We start from the raw sequence: 23,496 nt of genomic DNA on the forward strand, positions 1-23,496 counted from the left end.
CTGTGTTGGGCAGGAAGGCTCGGCCCCAACACCATCACTGTGAAATCATCCGAAAAGTCATCATCATCTACAATGGTCTCAGGTTTAGTTATTTTTCTTGTGGTTGGAAACAGAATTTTCACTAAAGTGAATCTTTTGCTGCAAATAGACATGTGAAATGTATTAGTAATTTAATACAAAATTCTTAATTTCGGCTATAAACTGAAAAAAGGAACGTAAATAAATGTAATTATATTGAGGAAAGAAGAAATATCAATAATGCTACTTACCAAGCTTGCATTAATTCAACAATTACTTTTGGCAACAAACTTTCATTGCATTTGATTCAATTTATTCAACGTACTCCGATTCCTAAAAAAAATATTTAGAGTTTTACTTACCAGTTTATTGAGCAGTCGTATTGCAACAAAACTTTCAAGATAATAATTATCTTCTTTTATATATTTTATATATTTTTATTTATTTTTTTATATTTTACTTCATCTCTATTTTTTATGTTGTTTATTATGCGTACACATGGCATTTCTATGTATTTTATAATTGATGATTCTGAAAAAATAAGCTTTTTAATGATTCAGTTTTCTACTAAAGAATCACATTAGATAAATTATTGTGCAAAAATAAACCTAACTAACTTGGATTAACCAACATTTTGTTAAATTTGCCCGGGCTGCTCTATCCGTGAAGAGTCGGCCCGCATTTCCCTTCTATTGCCCTCTCGTTCCATCAAACATTCTTCTAACGTGATCAACTCACTCGCATTGGAGATCCTCATGGCGAAGGTCGTACTCTTGCTCTTCATAGTTTATCACCTGCAAAGAAATCATCAACAAACCTACTCACCAATTCCACCTCCCCAGTTGCGACACTTTGATTTGCCACTTCAACATCAGCCAAATAGTGTTATTTTCACCTTTCACATCCTCTCACTTCATAATTAACAACACAAACTCAACAAATCGACCGCTCTCGTTCGAATCCTGACTTCAAATGACAGACGTAAACAAACCCAAGTTCATCTTTTAAATATTCAACCAAATGTAAATTATATTCAACCAACAAAATTTTTGATTTTCCTAAAACCAAAGCTAACAGTCGAGCACGTTCATTCGAGTTCGGGAAATCTGTTAGCTTTTTGCCTCTAGCATTTTCAACAAACAGGTTATTAAATTAATACTAAATTTTAGTTATTTTAACGGAATATTGGCAGTAACAAGTACGTTTTTGTTAAAATTTAAGAAAGTAAAATCAACAATTTTAATTGTTAAAATTTCTGGGCACGGTCTCTCCGTGTATTGATCCTTGCACTGTAACTTGGATTTGGCCCGCACTTTTCTCTCGCACTTTTGACAACAAAATTTCCAAAAACTATAAGCAACCAGCAGTTGTTTATTTACATTTCCAGTCGCAGGTTCCACCAAACTGGACATTCGCACTTTAAAATTGCAATTGACAGGTGAACAACATCGGCTCGCTTTGATCATTTTTTGAGAAAATTAAAATATTCCGAGCCAGTTGACAACTCGCAATTGTGCGATCGATAGCAATAATTTAGTGCAAAGTCCAAGTTAGTGAGAATTGCGCAATATTTTGTTCTACACATTTTTTTATTAGTTCATTTTTGTACTGAATTCTTGAGATTTGTTCAACGATAATTTGCAACAATATCAAAATAGTTTACCTAAAATCAAGCTTCCCTGCACCGTGCGGTACACGCGGTTCACTTGCACCTCGGGTTTGCTTTGCGCCTGCTTTGTTCGGTTTACACCCGTACCCGACTCACACGAACCGAGGGTATTTTGGTTCATTGTACCAGCGCACCACGACACTCTCAGTTCGCCGCGTCGGTTTTGTGTCTGGCACTCACCCATGGCATGAACCCGGTGTATGATCCAAGGTGCTTCACTCGATACGAGCCGAGGTACGTGCCGTGGTACGCGCTGGCGGTACAAAACGGGTTCAATACCACGAAACGTACCACGGCACGCTGGGTTCATGCCATGGGTGAGTGCCAGACACAAAACCGATGGGGCGAGCCGAGAGTGTCGTGGTGCGCTGGTACGATGTACCAAGATACCAATACATAAATGGGTTCAGGCACGTACCGAAGCTAGAAAACCAAACCCGCGGTGTGCGTTGGCACTGGCGCATGGGAAGCTTGCCTAAAATCAACATCAACATCAACAATCAATGATTATTTCAAAATTTGTTGCAACTTGTTTTGATATATTTTGTTAGTTTCAATTATTTTAAATGCAACACTTTGATTTTCTTGTACTCAGTTATAAACAAAATGCGCATGTTGGGTCCAAGTAAGAGATTGTTATTATCGTTGATTATTTGTTACAAAAGTTAAACTGTCAGTGACTTTTTTCGATTTGCAAAAACAGTGATAACTATTTTTAATCTTTTTATGCACCTCGTAATTTTTTCCTAAAAAATGATTTAACTTAAAACTTCCAAGACATATGCTATCGGGGTAAAAGATGACTGTGTGTGTACTTTTTTCAGAAATAACTGGATGAAATTTGGTCAAATTTGAATTGAAAAGGCACATAAAAATAGGAAAAAGGAAGCATTCAAGAATCAATGAGATATGTCTGACTACATAACCAATATTTTTTATTATTTTTTAAATTATGATACTACATACTTGGGTAAGAGGTTAATAACACAATTAGAGCTTTTCAATCACAATAAAAAGTTTCAAAAACTGATCTGATAAATCAATTAAAAATATAAGATGTTTTGTAAATTAAGCTGTTCTATAGGAAATACTGAATAATAAAAAAACATATTTTTTGTTAAATTTAAGATAACTCCGGCTCCGACTCCGACTCCGGGTTATCAGAAATCTTCAGCTCCGACTCCGACTCCGACTCCAGCTCTTAAAATTTAGCCGACTCCGGCTCCGACTCCGACTCCAGCTGTTCGAGTTTTGACGACTCCGACTCCGACTCCGACTCCAGGTCCCCAAAAAGACCCGACTCCACCGACTCCGGCTCCGACTCCGACTCCGACTCCACAGCCCTGCTTAAATGTATGTAAACTATGTCCGGATTCACCATCCGACTCATCGTTGGTTAGGTTATCAGAAAACCTTTCCAACGAGTCTAAAACATTGAAGATCTGGCAACCCTGTCTCGAGATATGGCCACTTTAGTAATATTTATGTACTTTTTGGAAGCCGGTTCTCACTTAAATGTATGTAAACTATGTCCGGATCCATCATCTGACCCATCGTTGGTTAGGTAATCAAAAAACCTTTCTAACGAGCTCACAACATTGTTGATCTGGCAACCTTGTCTCGAGTTATGATTACTTAAGTTATATCTGTGTACGTATTTTTCTGGATCTAAAAAAAAGCTGAAATATGTGTCCAAACCACTCATATTACCCATTGTTGGTAAAAAGTGAGGAAGGCATCAACCACGTCGGTGGATTAAGTTAGTTTTTGAATAGTGGTCCCCGTGAAAATTGCATTTATCAGCGTGAAAAATCACTAAGCCTTGTCATAGGTCATGAGAGTTAAGTGATTTAATTTTTTTCAAATTCTAGATGGCGGCAAAATTGGTGGTGATGAAACATTGAAAAAATGCATTTGGTAATTGGCATTCAAAAGCTAAACGACATGCGACACCTAGTGTTGAGTAGCAGAACCAGGGCTGCGGAGTCGGGTCATATTACAAGCGACTCCGACTCCAACTCCGACTCCGGCTTTCTGAGTTAAGCCGACTCCGACTCCGACTCCGGCTCCGGCTTTCTACAAATTGGTGACTCCGGCTCCGACTCCAACTCCGGCCTACCAAATCTAGCCGACTCCGACTCCGACTCCGACTCCGACTCCGACTCCAGCTTTCCACAACATGTTGACTCCGGCTCCGACTCCGACTCCGACACCTAATCTGTATTTAAAATATTTAAAAATATGAATTAATCACATCACTCACATTTCAGTTCACACTTGCGCGAATACTGTAAACCGGGGTGACATTTATGTTCGGGGTGTTTTGCAAAATTATAAATACGAATTATTTATACAAAAAAGGGGTAAGGAACCATACTAAGCTTGGTAGATAAGTGTTCGTTGTTCTATGTTACATGTTTTTAGCGTTATTGAAACAAAAATAAAAAATATCTTCAGATTTAAACGCATTTTCAGCACAACAATTTTCTAAGTAAATTTGAATTTTGATGTTTTAAAAATTGGAACTTTTAATTAAACTACTTTAAATTAAAATTCATTTTTTTTAGTTTATAAGCTAGCTACACTAATTTTTAATTGTCCTTTTTTAATGAAATATTAAAAGAAAGTTAGCCTTCAGGATCGAATTGACACATAAAACCAATTTGCATACTTTTAGGCTAGAATTTTAAAGAAACACAGTAACTATCAAAGATACCCTGGTTTTGAAATAAACAATTTTCAATGTAACTAGTTTTAAAGCTCTTTTGAATTTATTTGAGAATACATACATGGACATTGTGTGATCCAGCCCAGTACACACTTTAAACATATAAATCATGAGAAAATTCAATATTTGAAAAATGAATTAAAATTATATCAATTATATCACCCCGATTTAAAGCATTTAAAAAATATACTTGTTCAACAATTTTATTTAATATCCACTACACGCAAAATGATTTGCTTCGATTTTTTTTACGGAGATTCTCTTAACTCTGAATAGAAAACAGTTAGAGTCCCACTTCTTGTATTAAGTCCTAAAGAAAAGTTATGCAAAGAAATTGGACGAGCTTTCTGGTAAAAATATTTACGAGACTGAAAAATCAAGTCTGTCATCTAGAAATTGTCAAAAACTATCGAAAAACCACTTTTTTCAACATTTTATTTTTAAAACCGCTGTAACTTCATAAGGATTAGACTTAGGACAAAGGTCAATTCAGAGACTTTTATGTAAAATTGTCTGGAGAATCGATTCCCGCATTCGGTTTTTGAAAACTTTGACGTTCAGAGCACTTTTCAAAAAAATGTTTTCAGTAAATGATTTTTGTATTTTTTAGATGATTGCTCCATCCTGCATTTTTCGTGAGTCTTTTTTGACATCTTAGGCTATTTTCACAAAAATTTTGAACGAAAAAAAATCGTGGGCTTAAAAAAATCTTATAAAAGTGGAATGTTGTTTTCTTTCAGTGTATTTTTTTCGGAAAGCCCATCAAATTTCCTACAAGTTTGTCTTTGACCACTTTTTGATACGATGCAACGGCTTCGAGATACAGAAATATTTAAATTCCAAAATACAAATAAATATCGAATTGGAATTGGCTCCATATACACAAACATGGCTTACATAAGCATCGGATAACATGTCTACAAAGTTTCATTAAAATTGAGATCGTCCGGTATAACCGATTCCCTATTTGGCATGGAATGCTCTATATCAATGATTCAAATATTTAAAAATTAGTTGCTACTTATCTTCGATATTTTTTGTCAGTTTCAAATGTTTTCAGCACGTAACAAAAATATTTTTTTTCGATGAGTACTGATAGTGAACCTTTATTTTCCTATAAAAAAATGACCTCCTCCAAGATATTCGCTATCGGGCAAAAAGATGACGGAGTTTATATTTTTTTAGAAAGAGTTTGATAAAATTTGTTAAATTTTTTTTTTAAATAATACACAAATAGAAGCAAGAAGAGACAGTTAAGATGTATTTTAATATGTTTTAATTTTTCGACTACACAGCCACAATTGTTTACTAATTTATGAGTTATGACACTATAGTATAGTGTATACAAATATTGACAAGAGAGGATTAACAGATTATCATTCAGTGATCTTAGTAAAATACTACAATAAGAGCTTTCCAATCACAATAAAAATGTTTTGAAAACATATCTTGGACCGAAAAATAAATATAATAAAAAATGTCAACGCAGTGCAATAAATAAATTTAAATAAATGGGAATTAACCTTAATTATAACAAATATGGAACAATAAATAAGTTCATAAATTATATTAAATATTTTGACAACTCCGACTCCAGCTCCGACTCCGGGTCTATCAGAAATTAACGACTCCGGCTCCGACTCCGACTCCAGCTCATAAAATTTAGCCGACTCCGACTCCGACTCCGACTCCAGCTATTCGAGTTTTGACGACTCCGACTCCGACTCCGACTCCAGGTCCCCAAAAAGACCCGACTCCACCGACTCCGGCTCCGACTCCGACTCCGACTCCACAGCCCTGAGCAGAACAGAGCGAAGTATGTCGATTGAAATTTTCGCTCTTTGAGGTTATGCGAATTTTGTTTTGTTAAATTCCAGCGTTCAAAACAGCTTTTGAGCAAAAATTCGAGCTGATACTGTGTAAACTTTTGATGCTCTATCATTTTAAACAATTTTTTTTCAATTTTTATTTTTTTTTCAATTTTTTTTATTGCGTTAATTTATAAAGGGCAAAAAGTTTACACTCGTACTGCTTGAATGTTTTCTCAAAAGTTGTTCTAAGAGCTGTAAATTCAATTTTAAGTTTGCATTCCCCGAGCAGACGGAAATAACTTGGGAATAACATTTTTTGATATTTGAAAATACTATACCAATAACATTTTCTGCTATTTATAACAAGATTTGTTATTCGTCGTTATGAATTTTTTGTTATTGGATTGTTATTGTGATAACAGACTTATAACATTTTTAGTTATTTTTCGAACAAATCTTTGTTATTCTTTTTTGTTATTTTAACAGCTAATCCGATCATATCAATAACAGTTGGAGTTATTCTTCCATAACAAAAAATGTTATTCCAAAGTTGTTTTGGCTTTCAACCAATATCAGACCAATAACAAATTTTGTTATGATAACATAAACTGTTATTAAACCCTTATGCAAAAATGGATTTTGCAAGAAGATTCCATAGCACTTTCTGTTATTTTAACAGAATTTGTTATTGAAATGGCATGAATTTTGTTATTACCGTCTGTCCGGGATCCTATATAACCGAACAGCGAAAATTTGAATCGATTGTTCGCCATCTGCCGGAATTATGGAGCTTTTAATCGCGAAATTCGCAATTAACCATTCAAGTTTGGCTAAAATGGGGTCGCAGAACATAAAATTTAAGAATATAATATATATGAAAAAAGATTTGTTCATGATTCGATTATCTAAGTAAGTAAAAAGTAAATCTTTCCCAGTTCCTGAGGGGAACACCCTTGAAGAGTATCGGGGCCGGCATTTACAAGGCGGATTCAGTGGCAGTTTCATTCTCAACTTAATGTTAACATGTTAAGGTTAATGTTAACATTCCATAGGTCGCCTCCCTAAGGTGTCGTGATAAGGTCCAGTTTGTGACGATACACTACCTTCCCTTTACTAAGCAATCGATTCCAGAAGGGAAAAGATCACCAGTTGTGTTGGTCCGAGCCGGGATTTGAACCCCGATCTACCGCTTACGAGGCGGAAGCGTTACCACTGGGCTACGTGGCTCGGTCAATTATCGATTATCTAAGGTCCCATTTAAATTTTTGGATAGTAAAAATATTGGACAATCGAGTCATCTGTATTATCATCGGAAGCTTGCCTAAAGAATACTTATTGAACTTGTGATTTTTAGCGAGCCATATCGAATAATTAAAAGGCCTTAGTTTTATTTTATTGGTTTCATAAGGATTTTTTTAAGTTCATAACTGCCTGCAGCAAAATACACTATTCAAATCTAACCCACTTAAAAATTGACAAGAAGTATAAATTGATGAAAATTCCCACAGGAGTTTTTTTCCCCAGAGATCAAAAGAAACGATTAAACCACCCCCTCATACGGAACCTTCCATAACTTATGGCACAATTCACGTCATCTACTATTTTTAACTTGAACGAAGAGTATCGGTACTGTTTTTTTTCGCACAGCTAGTTCGACCTTGGAGGGAAAATGTCGTTCGCAAGTTGGCTCAATTCTGTGCAGTTTTGGGTGGCACTGCAATGGCGCATTTTCAAGCGATGGTGGTCAAATGTGTACACCAAAACGTTCAAGTTTGATCGCGGAGCTGATTTTTTCGCTGGGGTGAGATGTTTGGAGATTTTCTGCGGTAAGTTAAAGTCGAGTGATTGAAATAAAAAAACGCGTATTGATATTTAATTTGATCAGGTTTCTACGCCAATCTACGATCTGCGAGTGACAAATTTTGGTGGCGAATACTCCGCTTGGTGATTGCCTTCAGGATGTCACATATTACGGGAAAGTTCATATTCACTTTTCTCGAAGAGGATGACTTCAAGTACAAGGTTCTGGTTCACACCGCTACGTATCTGATGTTCTGCAATTGCATTCAAATGTTTCTGTTGAGGATTTCGTACAACGAAATAACTTCAATTCGATCCTTCATCAATTGTCGACCGTTTCTTTCGGAAGATCCCGAAGCGCACCAGGTTCGTTGGGCTGCCTATCGTAAGAACTTGTGGACCATTCTGGTGCCGATTCCTAGCAATATCTTCATATGGATATTCCTCTTTGCATCGGGAGCATACAAATGGCGCGTCGTCAACATTGATCCGGACACTTTGGCATCGATTCCCTGGTTGCGTACTTCGGTACAGCTTTTCTACTGGTTACAGTACTCGGTGGGAGTTGAATGGTTCCAGCTTCAAACCGTTCTCGTCAACTCAATGCTGTATGGGCTGGCTGGGGAACTCGGAGTGGTTACCTATGGTTGTGAAAATCTGATGCAAAACGTTGATTCCGCGGTTCAAGAAGAATTGTTAAATGCAGCTTCAACGAGTGATTCTTCTAGAGCAGAAGCAATTTTCTGGAAACACTTCAAAATTGAACTGAACAAATGTGCGAGAGCTCATAGTGAAGTTATGGAGCAGTTGATCAACCTGAAACGAATCTTAAAGCCGTGCTTGCTGATGTACTACTACTCGCTGCTGATCGTCAACGCCATCATCATCTGTGCCATCAAACATGGGTACTTTGAAGCGTTCACGATCCCAGCCACCGTCATGGTGATCTACTTGAACGTTGATTTCTTCTTCATTTGCTTCAACTTGTCTGTGCTGGACGATTTGGTAAGATTTGTTTTATGTTTCGCAAATCACAAACTAAAACTTTCTTTTTTTAGTGCTGCAACATCGGTGATCAAATTTACAATCAGCCCTGGCCGTACAATTTGACCCTGTCGGATGAGTTTTCCCGCGAATATCGGGACATCAAAAGCACGCTCAAGATTATGCTGATGCGAACCCAGACTGGAATGAAGTTCAGCTGCGGTGGATTCTTCGTAATGTCACTGGAGAAGTTTGCAGAGCTGATGGAGCTGACCTACAACATGGTGATGTTTGTGCTGCAATTTCATCACTAAACAAGGCAATGTCATTTTGAATGAGAAACCCAAAGCATTAGCATTTGAATTTGCAAAGAGAGTCTAGAAACAACTTCTAGAAACAAGCACAGTTAGCACCGAAAAGACGTTAAATTCAGTGTTGCAACAGTTGAAGCACCTTAGTGATTTACCAAAGAGGAAGTTCCTTTGCTTCTAGAAGATTCGATCATTCAAATTAACAAAAAGTATATCATGTTAATTTAAACAATTCTTTCAGTTTGAAAGATAGTTATTGATCTCAAACAATCAATCAATTTCAACCCTAATTGAGTCAGATTCATCAACCAGAAACATCACCTTCAGATGAATCTTCTTCATCTGTTTGAAACCTTTTTCCAGGCGACGACAAAAAATTACTTTGTTTTTATCTCGCGCAGAGTCCTCAGTCCGGAAGATTGGCAATAAACATAAATACGGTGTTTCATTATCATGATAAAAGCATTTTCATTATTTGCGATTATATGCTACGGAGTGGGCGAGTCGAAGAATAACACTCCGTGAAATGGCGGCAAAGCACAAATCCCAGAAAGAGCAAAAGGTGGGGTGTGGGGGAGGGAAAGGATGATGATGTTAAGGGATAAAAACGTGACCGTGCCTTCTGATGGATGGATTGTGAAGTATCACAGACCCCGAGTGGGAGCTAAATCTGGGTTGTCCTTGGGGGAGATAACGAAGACACTTGGCGATGGAAAGGAGACAAAAATGCTGGCGATATTGTTTTTTGGGGAAATTTTTGAGAAATTTGAAGAATTTTTTTGGTTCAACGTAGTCTGGACAATTTGAAGATAACATTTTTAAAACAATAATTTGATCGTTTGACAAAGTTCTGCTCATCTATTGGATCTGATGATTTGACCTCTTCAAAAAACTGAGCAAATGCTTTCAAAAAGTCATCGTAAAGGTCGATACGTCTCTCGTCAAAAATTTTAGAAAATCCGTCGAGGAAAATTAAGAAAGGTTGAAACGTTTATTTTAAAAGTCATTCTGTTTCTTCTTAAAATATTTCTCATAGGCAATGCCATTGGCCATATCGTTGACCATAATCCTCCTCCTTGTAATTACTCTTAGCTTTAAGAAAAATGTAATTACAAAAGCCGACTCGGTCCTAACCAGGTTCCAGTACCGAAAGGACCTAATAAAAATAATTTTATGAAAAAAAAATCCTCCTTCTTCGAGTCTTTCGCATACCAATTTTCCTAGAATTCAACCCACACACAACTTTCCCACTAAAGCACTTTCACAATATTTTGGAGCACAAATATTTGACGGTGTTATCAACCACCGTCAACATCATAATTCTGTTGATTCGATATTTTTTCGACCCAATGCCAGAAAATGAAGCGAAAGCAAGTCAAAATTAAGTCATAAATCAATGTCGTTTAATTTTCTTAATTGCTCATTCCGTATTGATGGCACGACGAGGACGACGACGTGGAGTCCTTGCCACACTGCTGCTCCCATCAGGCCAAGGACACTCTCGAATAAAGTTATTTCCGGCAACTATTGGTCGTTGGTCGCTTTTCCCTGGAAGAATAAAAAACGGAAACGCAATGTCTAGGCAGGAAAAAAAACTCCGGAAGGAAAACTTGTTTTCTGCGTCGAACCATACCGAGAGAGCTATGAATTATTATCAAATACATGAGATGAATAAATTCAAAGGGGCCACCCCAAAGGACTTCCAAAAAGTCAGACGACACGGAATTTCATTATGAATTTCTGATTGCCAGCTGTCCGATTTCGGGCACACTGCCGGGTTCAAATTCCATGGCATATTTTATGGGCAATCCCAAGGGAGAGACGGGGCCATCTCGTTGGGCAGGGTTTGACAATACAAAAACAAATAAATAACAACATTAGCAAAAAGAAAAATTAACAAAAAATATCAGAGAAAATTTACAAAAAAAAAAACTTTAGAAACAGTAATTATTTTAAAAAAATTGATAAAAATTGAATTAAAAGGAAAGTTACTTTAATTTTTCCATCACTTCCTTACAAGTCCCAAGAAAAACGTTACCCGTTAAAAGGTTCAGGGGTGGGAAAAACCTTGAACCCTCTGTTTTGGGTTATTTGGAAAGTCAAGCAACAGCATCGATCGGCTTGTTTGGCAAATATTTTGCTTCTGTTTTCGATTGCTACCTTCCCATGGCCTGCTGAGAAGTGTGGAACATTGAATAATTAATGGGAGTCTCCCAAGGAGTTGTAGGGAAACTGTGTTTGACAGTTTTTCGGCGTGTGAGGATTTAAGTGGGGAAAGAGGGGAGGATGCAGAAGGGATTTCTGGGTTTTATTGACAGTAATGAAAGATTGATTGCTGCTGCAGAAGGACAGCCGGGACTATATTTGACAGGTTTTTTGGGAAAGCCAGACGATCTAGGTCATAAAACAAAATTAATAGGGGTGTTTGGAAGGGTAAGATGGATTGGATTTAATTTTGACTTCTGAAGAAAACTTTCTTACATTAACGCAACAATTTGAATGGTTTATTCACTGAAAATGGAGAACATGTATGCTTTCGGTATGAAAGCTCTACAATACTAATCAAACTTTTAAAAAACACTCAAATTTACCAGATTGCAAATGAGGTTCTGACATATTAAAAGTATTTAGTTGAGCAAAAATAAACAGAAAATAGCATAAATTTTTTTTTGAAAGTTATTCTCTCAGTATTCACAAATAGATTTTTGATAAATTTTAATTTTTAAGAAACTTTATCCATGCATTCCCTTAGTCAAGATATGCTTTTTTGCATCATAAGTTGTTCCGTGCATGGTTCCATACAATTTTGGAGGGCTGGTAATATAAAATTAACATGTAAATGTATGAAATTCTTTATCTTAATAAGGGATTTTCTGATTGATTTTGTGTCTTCAGCAAAGTTGTAGGTTATGATTAGAACTTTTCGAGAAATATATCCACAAGGCAAAATAATTGTTTTTTATTCAACTTTTTATCACTAAAAGTTGAGTTCCCAAAATACGTATTTTTCAATTTTCAAAACTGATACATTTCTGATTTTTTAAAGGTTTTTTTTTAATATAAATTTAAAAGAAAAGGGCAAATTTCCCTATTTTGGACCAAGGCGTCTTCCATAAAGTATGTCACGCTCTAGGGGGGGAGGGTGAGTCTGAGCAAGTGTGACATTGCGTGTTGTAAGCATAGAAAAAGTGTGACAAAGGGGGGGAGGGGAGGTAAATTTTAGCTGATTTTAGCGTGACGTACTTTATGGATGAAGCCCAAGTACCTATTTTGGATCCAAGTGGCAGAATTACGGATTTCATCAATGTCTGAACCTTGTCTTGTGAACATTCGCTTGAAGAGAATTCTTAGAATCACTATCAAGATTTTAGTACTCCAGACTCAATGAAACAGTTACACATTTTATTAGTTTTCTGAGTAAAATTAAAAACTTTTTTTTTATTTTTCGTTTCACTTTGAAATTTCAGAATTGGCTCCAAATTAGGGGCATAAATAACTTATCTGTGCAATATTGGCTTTGCCATCTTAAGTGGCACAATAGGTTCAGCTTATGCTGTTTAGGTCCAAAATACAGCCAAAGACTATTTACCATTTTTCTTCTGTGAAAACAAACTGATAACACTTACACAAACAATGAGTATTATATAATCATGTGCATTAGTATGCCTCAAAAAAGGTGACGTGCGGAAACCTTCAGGCTCACCAGGATTTCGATAGGTTTTTGCCTCAGGAACAATGTTTTCATACAACTAAAAATTCCCGAAAGTCGTTTAGAACTCGCGATTTACGATTTACTGAAAAATGGTCTGTTTTCATACAAAATATCATATTTTCTTCTAAAACCTTAAAAAAATGCGTTCTAATTGGCCCGTATTTAACTTTTACTCATAGTTAGAAGTCCTACCAATGATGTTCTGTATTCATATTGGTCGGGGAAGTCGACATTTTCCATTGGCAGCATGTTCAAGTTGGAAATAAGATTTTTTTCTGCTTGAAATTTTTACGAATTTCTCTCAAAAATTCTTCTAAAAAACTTTGGCGCCAAAACCAATAACAATATCTTGTAGCTAACAATATTCTAAAAAAAATTGCTTTTTAACAATTAGTTTTCGTCACTTCAGTGCCAAGTACAGCCATTTCAATAAAATAAAAATGGCGAATTTTAAAAATTCCCTATGAAAACTCAATTTTAACACTAAAACCACTGTTTCAGCTACTGCTAGCATTTTATAAGTTTCCAAACATCTTGGATTGTTTTATTACAGCAATTTACAAGACAAATTTATAGTTTTCATTAATTTGACTAAGTTACGTAAGTGCCATGACGAAGAAATGTATTTTAAATAAATCGCTTTTAGTACAACAAAATCACTTTATTTTCAAGATTTTGATGAAATTTGCTTTTCAAAATTTCAAAATTTTAAAATCAAGCTCAAGTTTTGAAAAGGTCTACAAATGCCCTTGTTTTATGTTATAGTCGATGTTGTATTTTTTTTTAAATTTAATTGAAACATGCAGAAAATTTCGCAAAGCTATCAATTTTTAACCTTTAAAATTGGATTCATAATTTCCTAGTGGTGCTTTTTTTTCTTAGTGGTGCTTTTTTTTAAAAAAAATTGTGTTATACACAAAAAAAGGTTTGTTGGATAACTTTAACATCAACACGGTACACTTTTTCAAACAAATTATAAATTACTTTCTGATTGCAAATTGGAGTTTGTTTGAAAAAATTAAAATAACTATTTTACCCCTAAACCAAATTTTGCACCATCACAAAAAAAAGCAAACAATTCACTTTAACGACCCTTTGTGGTCTCTGTTGCAAGTTTCTGCTCATTTCTAGGCGTCCGAAGTTTATGTGTGGTGAGTCACCCAAAACCTCTTTTACGCACCATCACGCACTATGGCTTAAAAGATGTTTTTTTCAACTCCCAAAAACATATCAAAAAAATTTAACTTGTGTTCATAATAAGCTTAATTATAACCCACTACTTTGCCGAAAACACGCATTTTTGTCGCCCATCTTCAAAGTTGGGCCTTAAAATCAGGGGACATATTTAGCCTGTTTGGACTAAATTAAAAATATTACGATTTTTTGTTAAATCCCGATTTTCAATACCACAAAAAGTTTCTTTTTCCGCAAGAGCTTAGATGCTTCGAAAAATAATTATTCTTTTCCAATTCGAGTCGAGAAAAAACTGTTTGAAAATTTAAAAAAACTATTGTTAAAATTAGTCCAAGTCATACATAAAATATTTACAAGAACGGTTGGGTGGAGACTTTGTTATATTATATCTAGATCACATATAAATTTTTTTTTAATCATGAAAGTTTATTTAGCATTTGAGTGTTAAATTTATGCAGAAATATTATTCAAATATGAATTGTGTTGTCAAACTTTTTCTATCAAATTTATGCTCAGAACAATTAAAATTCGTAAATAATGGAAAGTTTTTTTTAGTTTTTAACTACATCTTTTCATGTATGGTTTCAAATGTCTTCTAAAACAATTTTGAAAAGTGAAAAGAAATTGCTATACAAAAAGATGAGCATCAGCAATTGAGGGTGCAAAAACACTTCACCTTGTCACTCTGAGCTGTCAAATGTTATACCTTCCTCTTGCTCGACCGCCCAGAACATCTCATCTTGTCACTTCCGAGCGATTCTTCGTCCAGAAACCACCAAACCGTGTTCTTCCACTAATGCCTATTAACAGCCCAAACCAAACAGTGATCAATGTGTTTGCGATCCGCTTGACATTCATTAATCTTCGACTCTTCACGAGCGCCCCACCATCATTAGTCATCATCGGCATCGCCCACACTCCTCCCGCCCACAACTCACTCACCATAATTCATGACGAAAATCAGCAGAAATATCACGAAACACGTCATCGATCTCATATTTTTCCTCATTTTCGGCGTCCTCCTCGCTTCCGGCGTCGCCGTCGGGTCTCCACAGCTGATGCTGGTGCACGGACCGGATATCCTGGGGAAGAGGAAGAAGACGAAGAAGAAAGCCATTTAGAACAAGAGGACGCTAAATTAATCGAATGAAGTGTGTTCGTTCGTCTTTTTTTTTTTGTTGCTCACAGCGCCGATGAAGAGCAATCGTCTGGAAGGAACATCGACATGGGCTAGCGAAACTATTCCAAAGGACGTAACACGATTCCAACACTCGATTTCGTGGAAATGTTCATGTTCAATCGCCATTCGGAATCGAGCGGAGTCCAGTCAGTTCTGGTCATTAGGAAAATATAATTAATTAATTGTTAAGGCGCGGGGAGACGTCCGAAAAACTGATTGGCTGAGTGTCTAACCAACACCCCCCTGGGGGAACATTGGGGCAAAGTTTATCACTTTGATCATCTGCAAAGTTACGGTGCGTATAGAAGGCGAAGTTTTGACCGAGCGTCTTGGGAGATTTGCGGAATTAACCTCCGATGTTTTTGTTTGTTTTGATGGACTTTTTGCGGATTTACGAGAATTTGCCGAGTTTTGGGGAGTTCGATCGAAATCGAAGGCGGTTGGAGGGCACGTGCTTTTCTTTTGTTTGAATACTCAAGAAAAACAAGAAACGTTTGCCTAAGAGTACATTTTTAGATTTGATCTGTTATGCACAACTATAGTTGAGACAAAACGTAGTGGTGGAAATTTCATTAATATTAAAAAAATATTATTATCTCAGCCATTTTGTTAGAAGAATAACAGGAAAATAAGCTTAAACTTTTGTTCAGTCTCAGAAACTAATCTTCCTTATTTAACAGTCACAAACAGTAGAAATAAGCTAGTAATTCAACTTGGGATGAGTTTGAATAGAATAAAACCAATAAAAGTTCCACCTGTTTAACTGAACTAAGCAATCTCCAGTCTACAAATTTGTCACTTTTTCAAATCACTTTTCACAGCAAAAAAAAAAAAACACTCACGCTTGCCAAGTACAAGCAGCAGCAACAAATTTTTCATGAGCACACTAAAGGTCACCACCTCCGGTGCCGGTATCCTGCTGCGTTAGTTGTTCCAATCAGAAGAGGGGCAACTCCAAAGTGCCAACCCTTCCCCCCTCACCCCTCCCCTTGTACAATCACCTCATTTTTCTTCGAAACAAATCGTTCAAGTGCTCTGCACGCCGGTTACGACTGTAAGGGAAAAGCAATAAAATGCCACCATCATCGTGTCGGGTCGGGTCCTACCGAGAGTTTCCTCTGGCTGCGATTTCTACAGAGCTTGAAAACCACTAAAACTTCTGTTTTCTCTGTATGTGTGACATGTTCTCTGTGTATGTGTGTGTGCAGTGAGAGCCTGAACTTCTCCAAAGGTCGTCATGGCCGGCTGGGCAGAACCAATGCCACCTGCCGCTTCCTTTGCCTGCAAGGTATGCAACCCGCTGAGCACAGTTAAGCACGAGCAGCAGTGTGGCAGCAAAACACTCTCACTCCCCCCTCCTCTTGGTGCACAGCGTGCAATCTTGAAATATTAATAATAACACACACACACCGAGCAATTATATACTTCGGAAAGTTTTCGTATTAACAACTATAACAACTTTCCATATTTATGTACCAATTTCACACAATGCTTTCTGAGCTTTTCGCCTTGTGACGCGCCTGCCCGCGTTACGAAGCAGTCCTTGGTTGAGGTTTGCATTTGCTTTTTGCTCTTTACATAGCTTTTGTGTGGTAGGGTTTCCGAGCAATTACAATTGAAATATTAATTCTTTTACTGAAGCTCGCATTCTCTACATCTGGGACTTCATTTAAAAAGAGCATAAACCTTCGATCAGGATCAAAATTGATAAAATTGATAAAATTGACAAAATTGACAAAATTGACAAAATTTACAAAATTGACAAAATTGACAAAATTGACAAAATTGACAAAATTGACAAAATTGACAAAATTGACAAAATTGACAAAATTGACAAAATTGACAAAATTGACAAAATTGACAAAATTGACAAAATTGACAAAATTGACAAAATTGACAAAATTGACAAAATTGACAAAATTGACAAAATTGACAAAATTGACAAAATTGACAAAATTGACAAAATTGACAAAATTGACAAAATTGACAAAATTGACAAAATTGACAAAATTGACAAAATTGACAAAATTGACAAAATTGACAAAATTGACAAAATTGACAAAATTGACAAAATTGACAAAATTGACAAAATTGACAAAATTGACAAAATTTACAAAATTTACAAAATTTACAAAATTGACAAAATTGACAAAATTGACAAAATTGACAAAATTGACAAAATTGACAAAATTGACAAAATTGACAAAATTGACAAAATTGACAAAATTGACAAAATTGACAAAATTGACAAAATTGACAAAATTGACAAAATTGACAAAATTGACAAAATTGACAAAATTGACAAAATTGACAAAATTGACAAAATTGACAAAATTGATTAAGCGATGGCCTATAAATGTTTGGGTACTAAAATTTTCATAACAGATAGACGCAACTTTTGATACCAAAAAATAAGATCAGACCTGCTTCGATTTTTCTAGATATTTTATGTTCCGTGAAATGAACCTAAAAATCGAAATTTTGAAGCATTTTTTCATTTTGATGATTTTGTTCCAATTTTGTTTTGATTCCTCATTTTTATGGAAATTTTTTACAATGTTTTTTTAAGCTTTGGAAAACTTTCGGAATGCAAAAAAAAACAATTTATATGTTTTTTGGCAACACATATCTCTCGAACAAAATTTGCTCTGAAATTCAATACAATGAAAAATAGAAAAAAATTAAGAGACTCAGAGAGAACTTTTACCTTTCTTAATTGAATATGTAAAATGTTCAAAGGATGAGCATGCTCGTGCCAGAAATATATTCATTTATTTTTAAATAGTTATTAGGGTTATTGTTTGATTTTCAAAATACAAGACAAAACTTGTTTCGCAATACTTAACACTAATCAAAATATTTCACTTAAAATCATTGCTTGATTTTTTTTGGTAGATAAATCAAATAAATTTAGAAAAGTTTGGTGAGCTTTCTGGAGAAAATTTAAAGCTGATTGAAAACCCGAACAGACGGAAATAACTTGGGAATAACATTTTTTGATATTTTAAAATACTAGGCCAATAACATTTTACGTTATCTATAACATCATTTGTTATTCGCCGTTATGATTTTTTCGTTATTGGGTTGTTATTGTTATAACAGACTAATAACATTTTCAGTTATTTTTCGAACAAATCTTTGTTATTATTTTTTTGTTATTTTAACAACTAATCCGATCATCCCAATAACAGTTTGAGGTATTCTTCCATAACAAAAAATGTTATTCCAAAGTTGTTTTGGCATTCAACCAATAAGGCCGTTGCAAATATTTTTTTAAGTTTATGTCCCTCGACTCTGACCAAAGTCGAGGGGGGGGGGGGGGGGCAAAAAAATAAAAAAGTATAAAAATTGAAATTACGAGCCATGGTTTCAACATTTTAATGAAAAAAGTGTTTTCAAATGCATTACACACCTGTCCAGTTGTTTTGCCATCATTAGTTTCCAATATTTCTAAGTATTCACGAAAAAATATTTTTTGCGAAAAATAAAATTTTTTGCGGTGCTCTACATTGGAATTTTATAATAATTCAAAACATTTTTAAACAAGCCCAAACATGCTAAATATGATTATCAATGCAGAAAAATGCATTTAAGTTTGTTTTCAGTCGATTAGACTTCTATTTTCATGGAAATTTTGAAGTTTTTTGGAAAAATATTGTTTTTGCCCCCTGATTTTTCAGACCATTTTTGAAGGGTGGGGCGACATAAACTTTGAAAAATATTTGCAACGGCCTAAGAGACCAACAAAAAATTTTGTTATGATACCATAAACTGTTATTAAACCCTTATGCAAAAATTGATTTTTCAAGAAGATTCCATAGCACTTTCTGTTATTTTAACAGTATTTGTTATTGAAATGGCATGAATTTTGTTATTACCGTTTGGCCGGGAAAAATGTAAAATAAAGTATAATAAGTACGATTTTAACTAAAAAAAATCCAACATTTTCTACGTTCCATCCGTATTTGGTTCCTGTTAAAATTTATTTTTTTAGCTTGACTATCACTAAGCAAAAAACAAATTTAAGCAGACCTTTACATTTTATCCTTTCCTAATTTTGCTATGTTTTTTTTTATTCTTATTCGATACTTCTATTGAATCATGAATAGAACAGTTTTGAACTGAGAAGAATATGATTTTCACCTTATTATTTTCAATCAGATTCAAGAATTATTTTTGAATTTTTGTAGTGAACTAAAAGTTGGATGCATTTATGAAAATAACTGGAAAACATTTGAAAAAAAAAACTAATCTTTGAAAATAAAAAAATAGCGATATTGACAAAAAATGTTTATTTTTTGGATAAATAGCAAACAAAATATAACATTGAACAAAACAGAAAATCTAATATCAAAAATATTCTACCGATATCATTCGAAATATCCATCGACAGGAAACAAAAGGACTCGTAGTTAGCAAAACGTTTTAAAAATGGGATACGCCATGGTAAAATGGAACATCCAACAGAAGTCCAATGGCTTGAATAGGAAGAGTACCTTAAACTCCTAATTCTAAAACAAAGTTATAAATTTATGGTATCTAATCAATAGAATAAATAATCACAACATTTTAAAAATATTTTGAATTTATCTTTTAAAAAGATAAAATTTTCTGAAATAAATCTGAACTTTCTTAAATTAATGAAAAATAATTAAAGTATCAATAAATGATTTCATTAATTTTTGGATATCCTAATCCACACCATACAGAGAATCTACCAAGCGTGAAGGTCTCAGTGGCCTCACTTTCTCTTCCAAGTAGTGCCACTGAGACAGAACATGCCAAAAGGACTCTACACTCCGGCACACAGCAGTCGGGCCCAGACTCTGCAGGGCCTCCGAAGGAACCGGCACAACCATAAACTGTTTCCTTCCACTTGATTGTAAAGTTGGGCTCCTGGGAGGCCTCCGTCCTCCTGCAGTTAGGCTGAGCTGGAGTTTAGAAAGTGTTGAGAAAAGTTTTTTTTTTTTACTTTTGAAAACTTCTGGTGGTGATGGAGTTGGGAAAAGTTTTGATGGGTTTTGATTTCTGTTTGAATTTGTTACTTTGGGTTGGAAAATTCAATTTTGGTTGCGGATTTGGCATTTCCTTGTGCTCGGGACTTGTTTTGCATGGTGCAAGTTGCAGGAAGTTGGTGTGCATATGTTCTGTTTTCCCCTCTGTCTCTCTCTCTCTGGAACCAGAACAGTTGGTGTGAAGTTGGGAAAGCAGAAATAATTCATACCAAGTAAAGTGTGATGTAGATTATTAGAAATTGTGGATCTGACTTCTGTCGGTTGGGCGTTGGGGCTTCTGGAAGGGTGGGCGGTCGGGAAGGGTAAAGTGGGATGATTTGTATTCCAGCTGTGTGTGGGTTGGGCAGGAGAGCTTTGCTTTGACAGCATTGTTTGGATTTCCTGGAGGAGGCTAATGTAATTGGATACTGATGCTGAGTTGTAGGAGCTGTTACGACACCACAAATGATATGGTAAAGTAATTTAAGTGGGATGTTCTGATATTCGATTTACTTACGAAGAACCAAGAATTGCTCTATAATTAGAAGTACATGTATTCACTCTGTTGGAGAGACCTGAGAAATGTAATTGTAATCAACTTCAAAGCTGCTTGCATACTGTTATCTAATTGGGAGCTTCTATTGTCTTGCAAAAAGAATAGGAAAAAAAAACTTGAAAATTATACAATCGACTGAAGCGTAACTAATCGAAATGATAATCGAACAGGATCGATAATATTGACATTACAATGAATACAAGCAAAACCAACATTCCGCCTCACTTCTCAGCATAATTGCAGCACCAAGTCCTCGTAATGATCCCCTCTTACATTCTACCCACTCGACTTGGACTGGTATGAATTGATAAGAGGTGTTCCCACATTCTCACAACCTCCACGGTCCATTTCTTCCTATTTGTCCAGCATCCTTACAAGCACCGCTCAGTGCATCGAATAACATCGTCGTCGACGTCGTGTCCTCTTTTCAAATTCAAGTGGCCACGTTGTCCTCCTCCCCCTTCAACCCCCTCAGTCCCTTAAGAACCTGCCCAACATCATCAACAACAACAACAACAATTTGCTGCCACCTCAAATAACAAGCTCATTAAATAGTGAAATTTATTCAAACATTCGGAAAACTTGCTCTGCTGACGCTGCTGCTTTCGGGGAGCGTTGCTGTTTGTCGAGCGTTTTCCTCTGGGATGATGACGAGGACGATGTCAACGTTGACGGCGACGTTGCTGGCTGGCGGTTCGCCCCGTTTCATTTATCCAATTAACTTGGCCGGGAGTGCACCCAAAGTGCAGCGGAGAAGCAAGGTGGGTTTGATTTTTGTCGATTTTTTAAGGTTTTCGATATTACATTTTCTAAAACATTCAACTAAACTGTTTCAAAATTTGATGCACAACAAGAACGAAAATTTCGTTGAATTTTCCAACTAATCGATTTAAACCCACCGTGATTGGTTACTTTGTCAGCAGCTGATTGGCAGACTGACAAACCACTTGAAGGCAAAGCTTTTGGCCCTGGTGTAAAAATTGAGTTCAAATTTTCAAACAAAGCACGACATCAGCTTGTGGGAAGATTAAATGGACGACATAAAATTAGCAGATTAATTGGAAGCGTTTCTGATGATAATTGATTGTAAATTTACTAGTTTATTCTCAAAACTAAAAACAAAACAAAAAATAAAAACAAAATTGCCAAAATTGTCAAAATTGTCAAAATTGTCAAAATTGTCAAAATTGTCAAAATTGTCAAAATTGTCAAAATTGTCAAAATTGTCAAAATTGTCAAAATTGTCAAAATTGTCAAAATTGTCAAAATTGTCAAAATTGTCAAAATTGTCAAAATTGTCAAAATTGTCAAAATTGTCAAAATTGTCAAAATTGTCAAAATTGTCAAAATTGTCAAAATTGTCAAAATTGTCAAAATTGTCAAAATTGTCAAAATTGTCAAAATTGTCAAAATTGTCAAAATTGTCAAAATTGTCAAAATTGTCAAAATTGTCAAAATTGTCAAAATTGTCAAAATTGTCAAAATTGTCAAAATTGTCAAAATTGTCAAAATTGTCAAAATTGTCAAAATTGTCAAAATTGTCAAAATTGTCAAAATTGTCAAAATTGTCAAAATTGTCAAAATTGTCAAAATTGTCAAAATTGTCAAAATTGTCAAAATTGTCAAAATTGTCAAAATTGACAAAATTGTCAAAATTGTCAAAATTGTCAAAATTGTAAAAATTGTAAAAATTGTCAAAATTGTCAAAATTGTCAAAATTGTCAAAATTGTCAAAATTGTCAAAATTGTCAAAATTGTCAAAATTGTCAAAATTGTCAAAATTGTCAAAATTGTCAAAATTGTCAAAATTGTCAAAATTGTCAAAATTGTCAAAATTTTCAAAATTGTCAAAATTGTCAAAATTGTCAAAATTGTCAAAATTGTCAAAATTGTAAAAATTGTCAAAATTGTCAAAATTGTCAAAATTGTCAAAATTGTCAAAATTGTCAAAATTGTCAATATTGTCAAAATTGTCAAAATTGTCAAAATTGTCAAAATTGTCAAAATTGTCAAAATTGTCAAAATTGTCAAAATTGTCAAAATTGTCAAAATTGTCAAAATTGTCAAAATTGTCAAAATTGTCAAAATTGTCAAAATTGTCAAAATTGTCAAAATTGTCAAAATTGTCAAAATTGTCAAAATTGTCAAAATTGTCAAAATTGTCAAAATTGTCAAAATTGTCAAAATTGTCAAAATTGTCAAAATTGTCAAAATTGTCAAAATTGTCAAAATTGTCAAAATTGTCAAAATTGTCAAAATTGTCAAAATTGTCAAAATTGTCAAAATTGTCAAAATTGTCAAAATTGTCAAAATTGTCAAAATTGTCAAAATTGTCAAAATTGTCAAAATTGTCAAAATTGTCAAAATTGTCAAAATTGTCAAAATTGTCAAAATTGTCAAAATTGTCAAAATTGTCAAAATTGTCAAAATTGTCAAAATTGTCAAAATTGTCAAAATTGTCAAAATTGTCAAAATTGTCAAAATTGTCAAAATTGTCAAAATTGTCAAAATTGTCAAAATTGTCAAAATTGTCAAAATT

At 34.8% G+C, this 23,496-nt stretch overlaps 2 protein-coding genes across 2 annotated transcripts in view; one reads left to right on the forward strand and one right to left on the reverse strand.

Annotated features, from left to right (window-relative positions):
- Positions 1-23,496, reverse strand: part of LOC120432556 (limbic system-associated membrane protein) — a 185,252-nt gene that overhangs the window by 82,099 nt on the left and 79,657 nt on the right. Inside the window, exon 2 of the mRNA XM_039597785.2 lies at positions 15,170-15,309. Within this exon, the coding sequence (XP_039453719.1) occupies positions 15,170-15,309 (140 nt within the window). The remainder of the gene's footprint in view (positions 1-15,169; positions 15,310-23,496) is intronic.
- On the forward strand, positions 7,896-9,324 carry LOC128092842 (uncharacterized). The gene is made up of 3 exons (XM_052707740.1): positions 7,896-8,052; positions 8,112-9,031; positions 9,151-9,324. Exons 1-3 carry the CDS (start codon positions 7,896-7,898, stop codon positions 9,322-9,324), a joined length of 1,251 nt encoding a protein of 416 aa, XP_052563700.1.

The sequence above is a fragment of the Culex pipiens genome, chromosome 2, assembly GCF_016801865.2.
Source record: "Culex pipiens pallens isolate TS chromosome 2, TS_CPP_V2, whole genome shotgun sequence".
Lineage (NCBI taxonomy): Eukaryota > Metazoa > Arthropoda > Insecta > Diptera > Culicidae > Culex > Culex pipiens.

Excerpts from the sequence above, each read along its gene's own strand:
- LOC128092842 (XM_052707740.1), top strand. The coding sequence starts at position 7,896 with ATGTCGTTCGCAAGTTGGCTCAATTCTGTGCAGTTTTGGGTGGCACTG. Across the intron at positions 8,053-8,111 it reads ATGTTTGGAGATTTTCTGCG|GTTTCTACGCCAATCTACGA; the intron begins GTAAGTTAAAGT and ends TAATTTGATCAG. Across the intron at positions 9,032-9,150 it reads TGTCTGTGCTGGACGATTTG|TTTTCCCGCGAATATCGGGA; the intron begins GTAAGATTTGTT and ends CTGTCGGATGAG.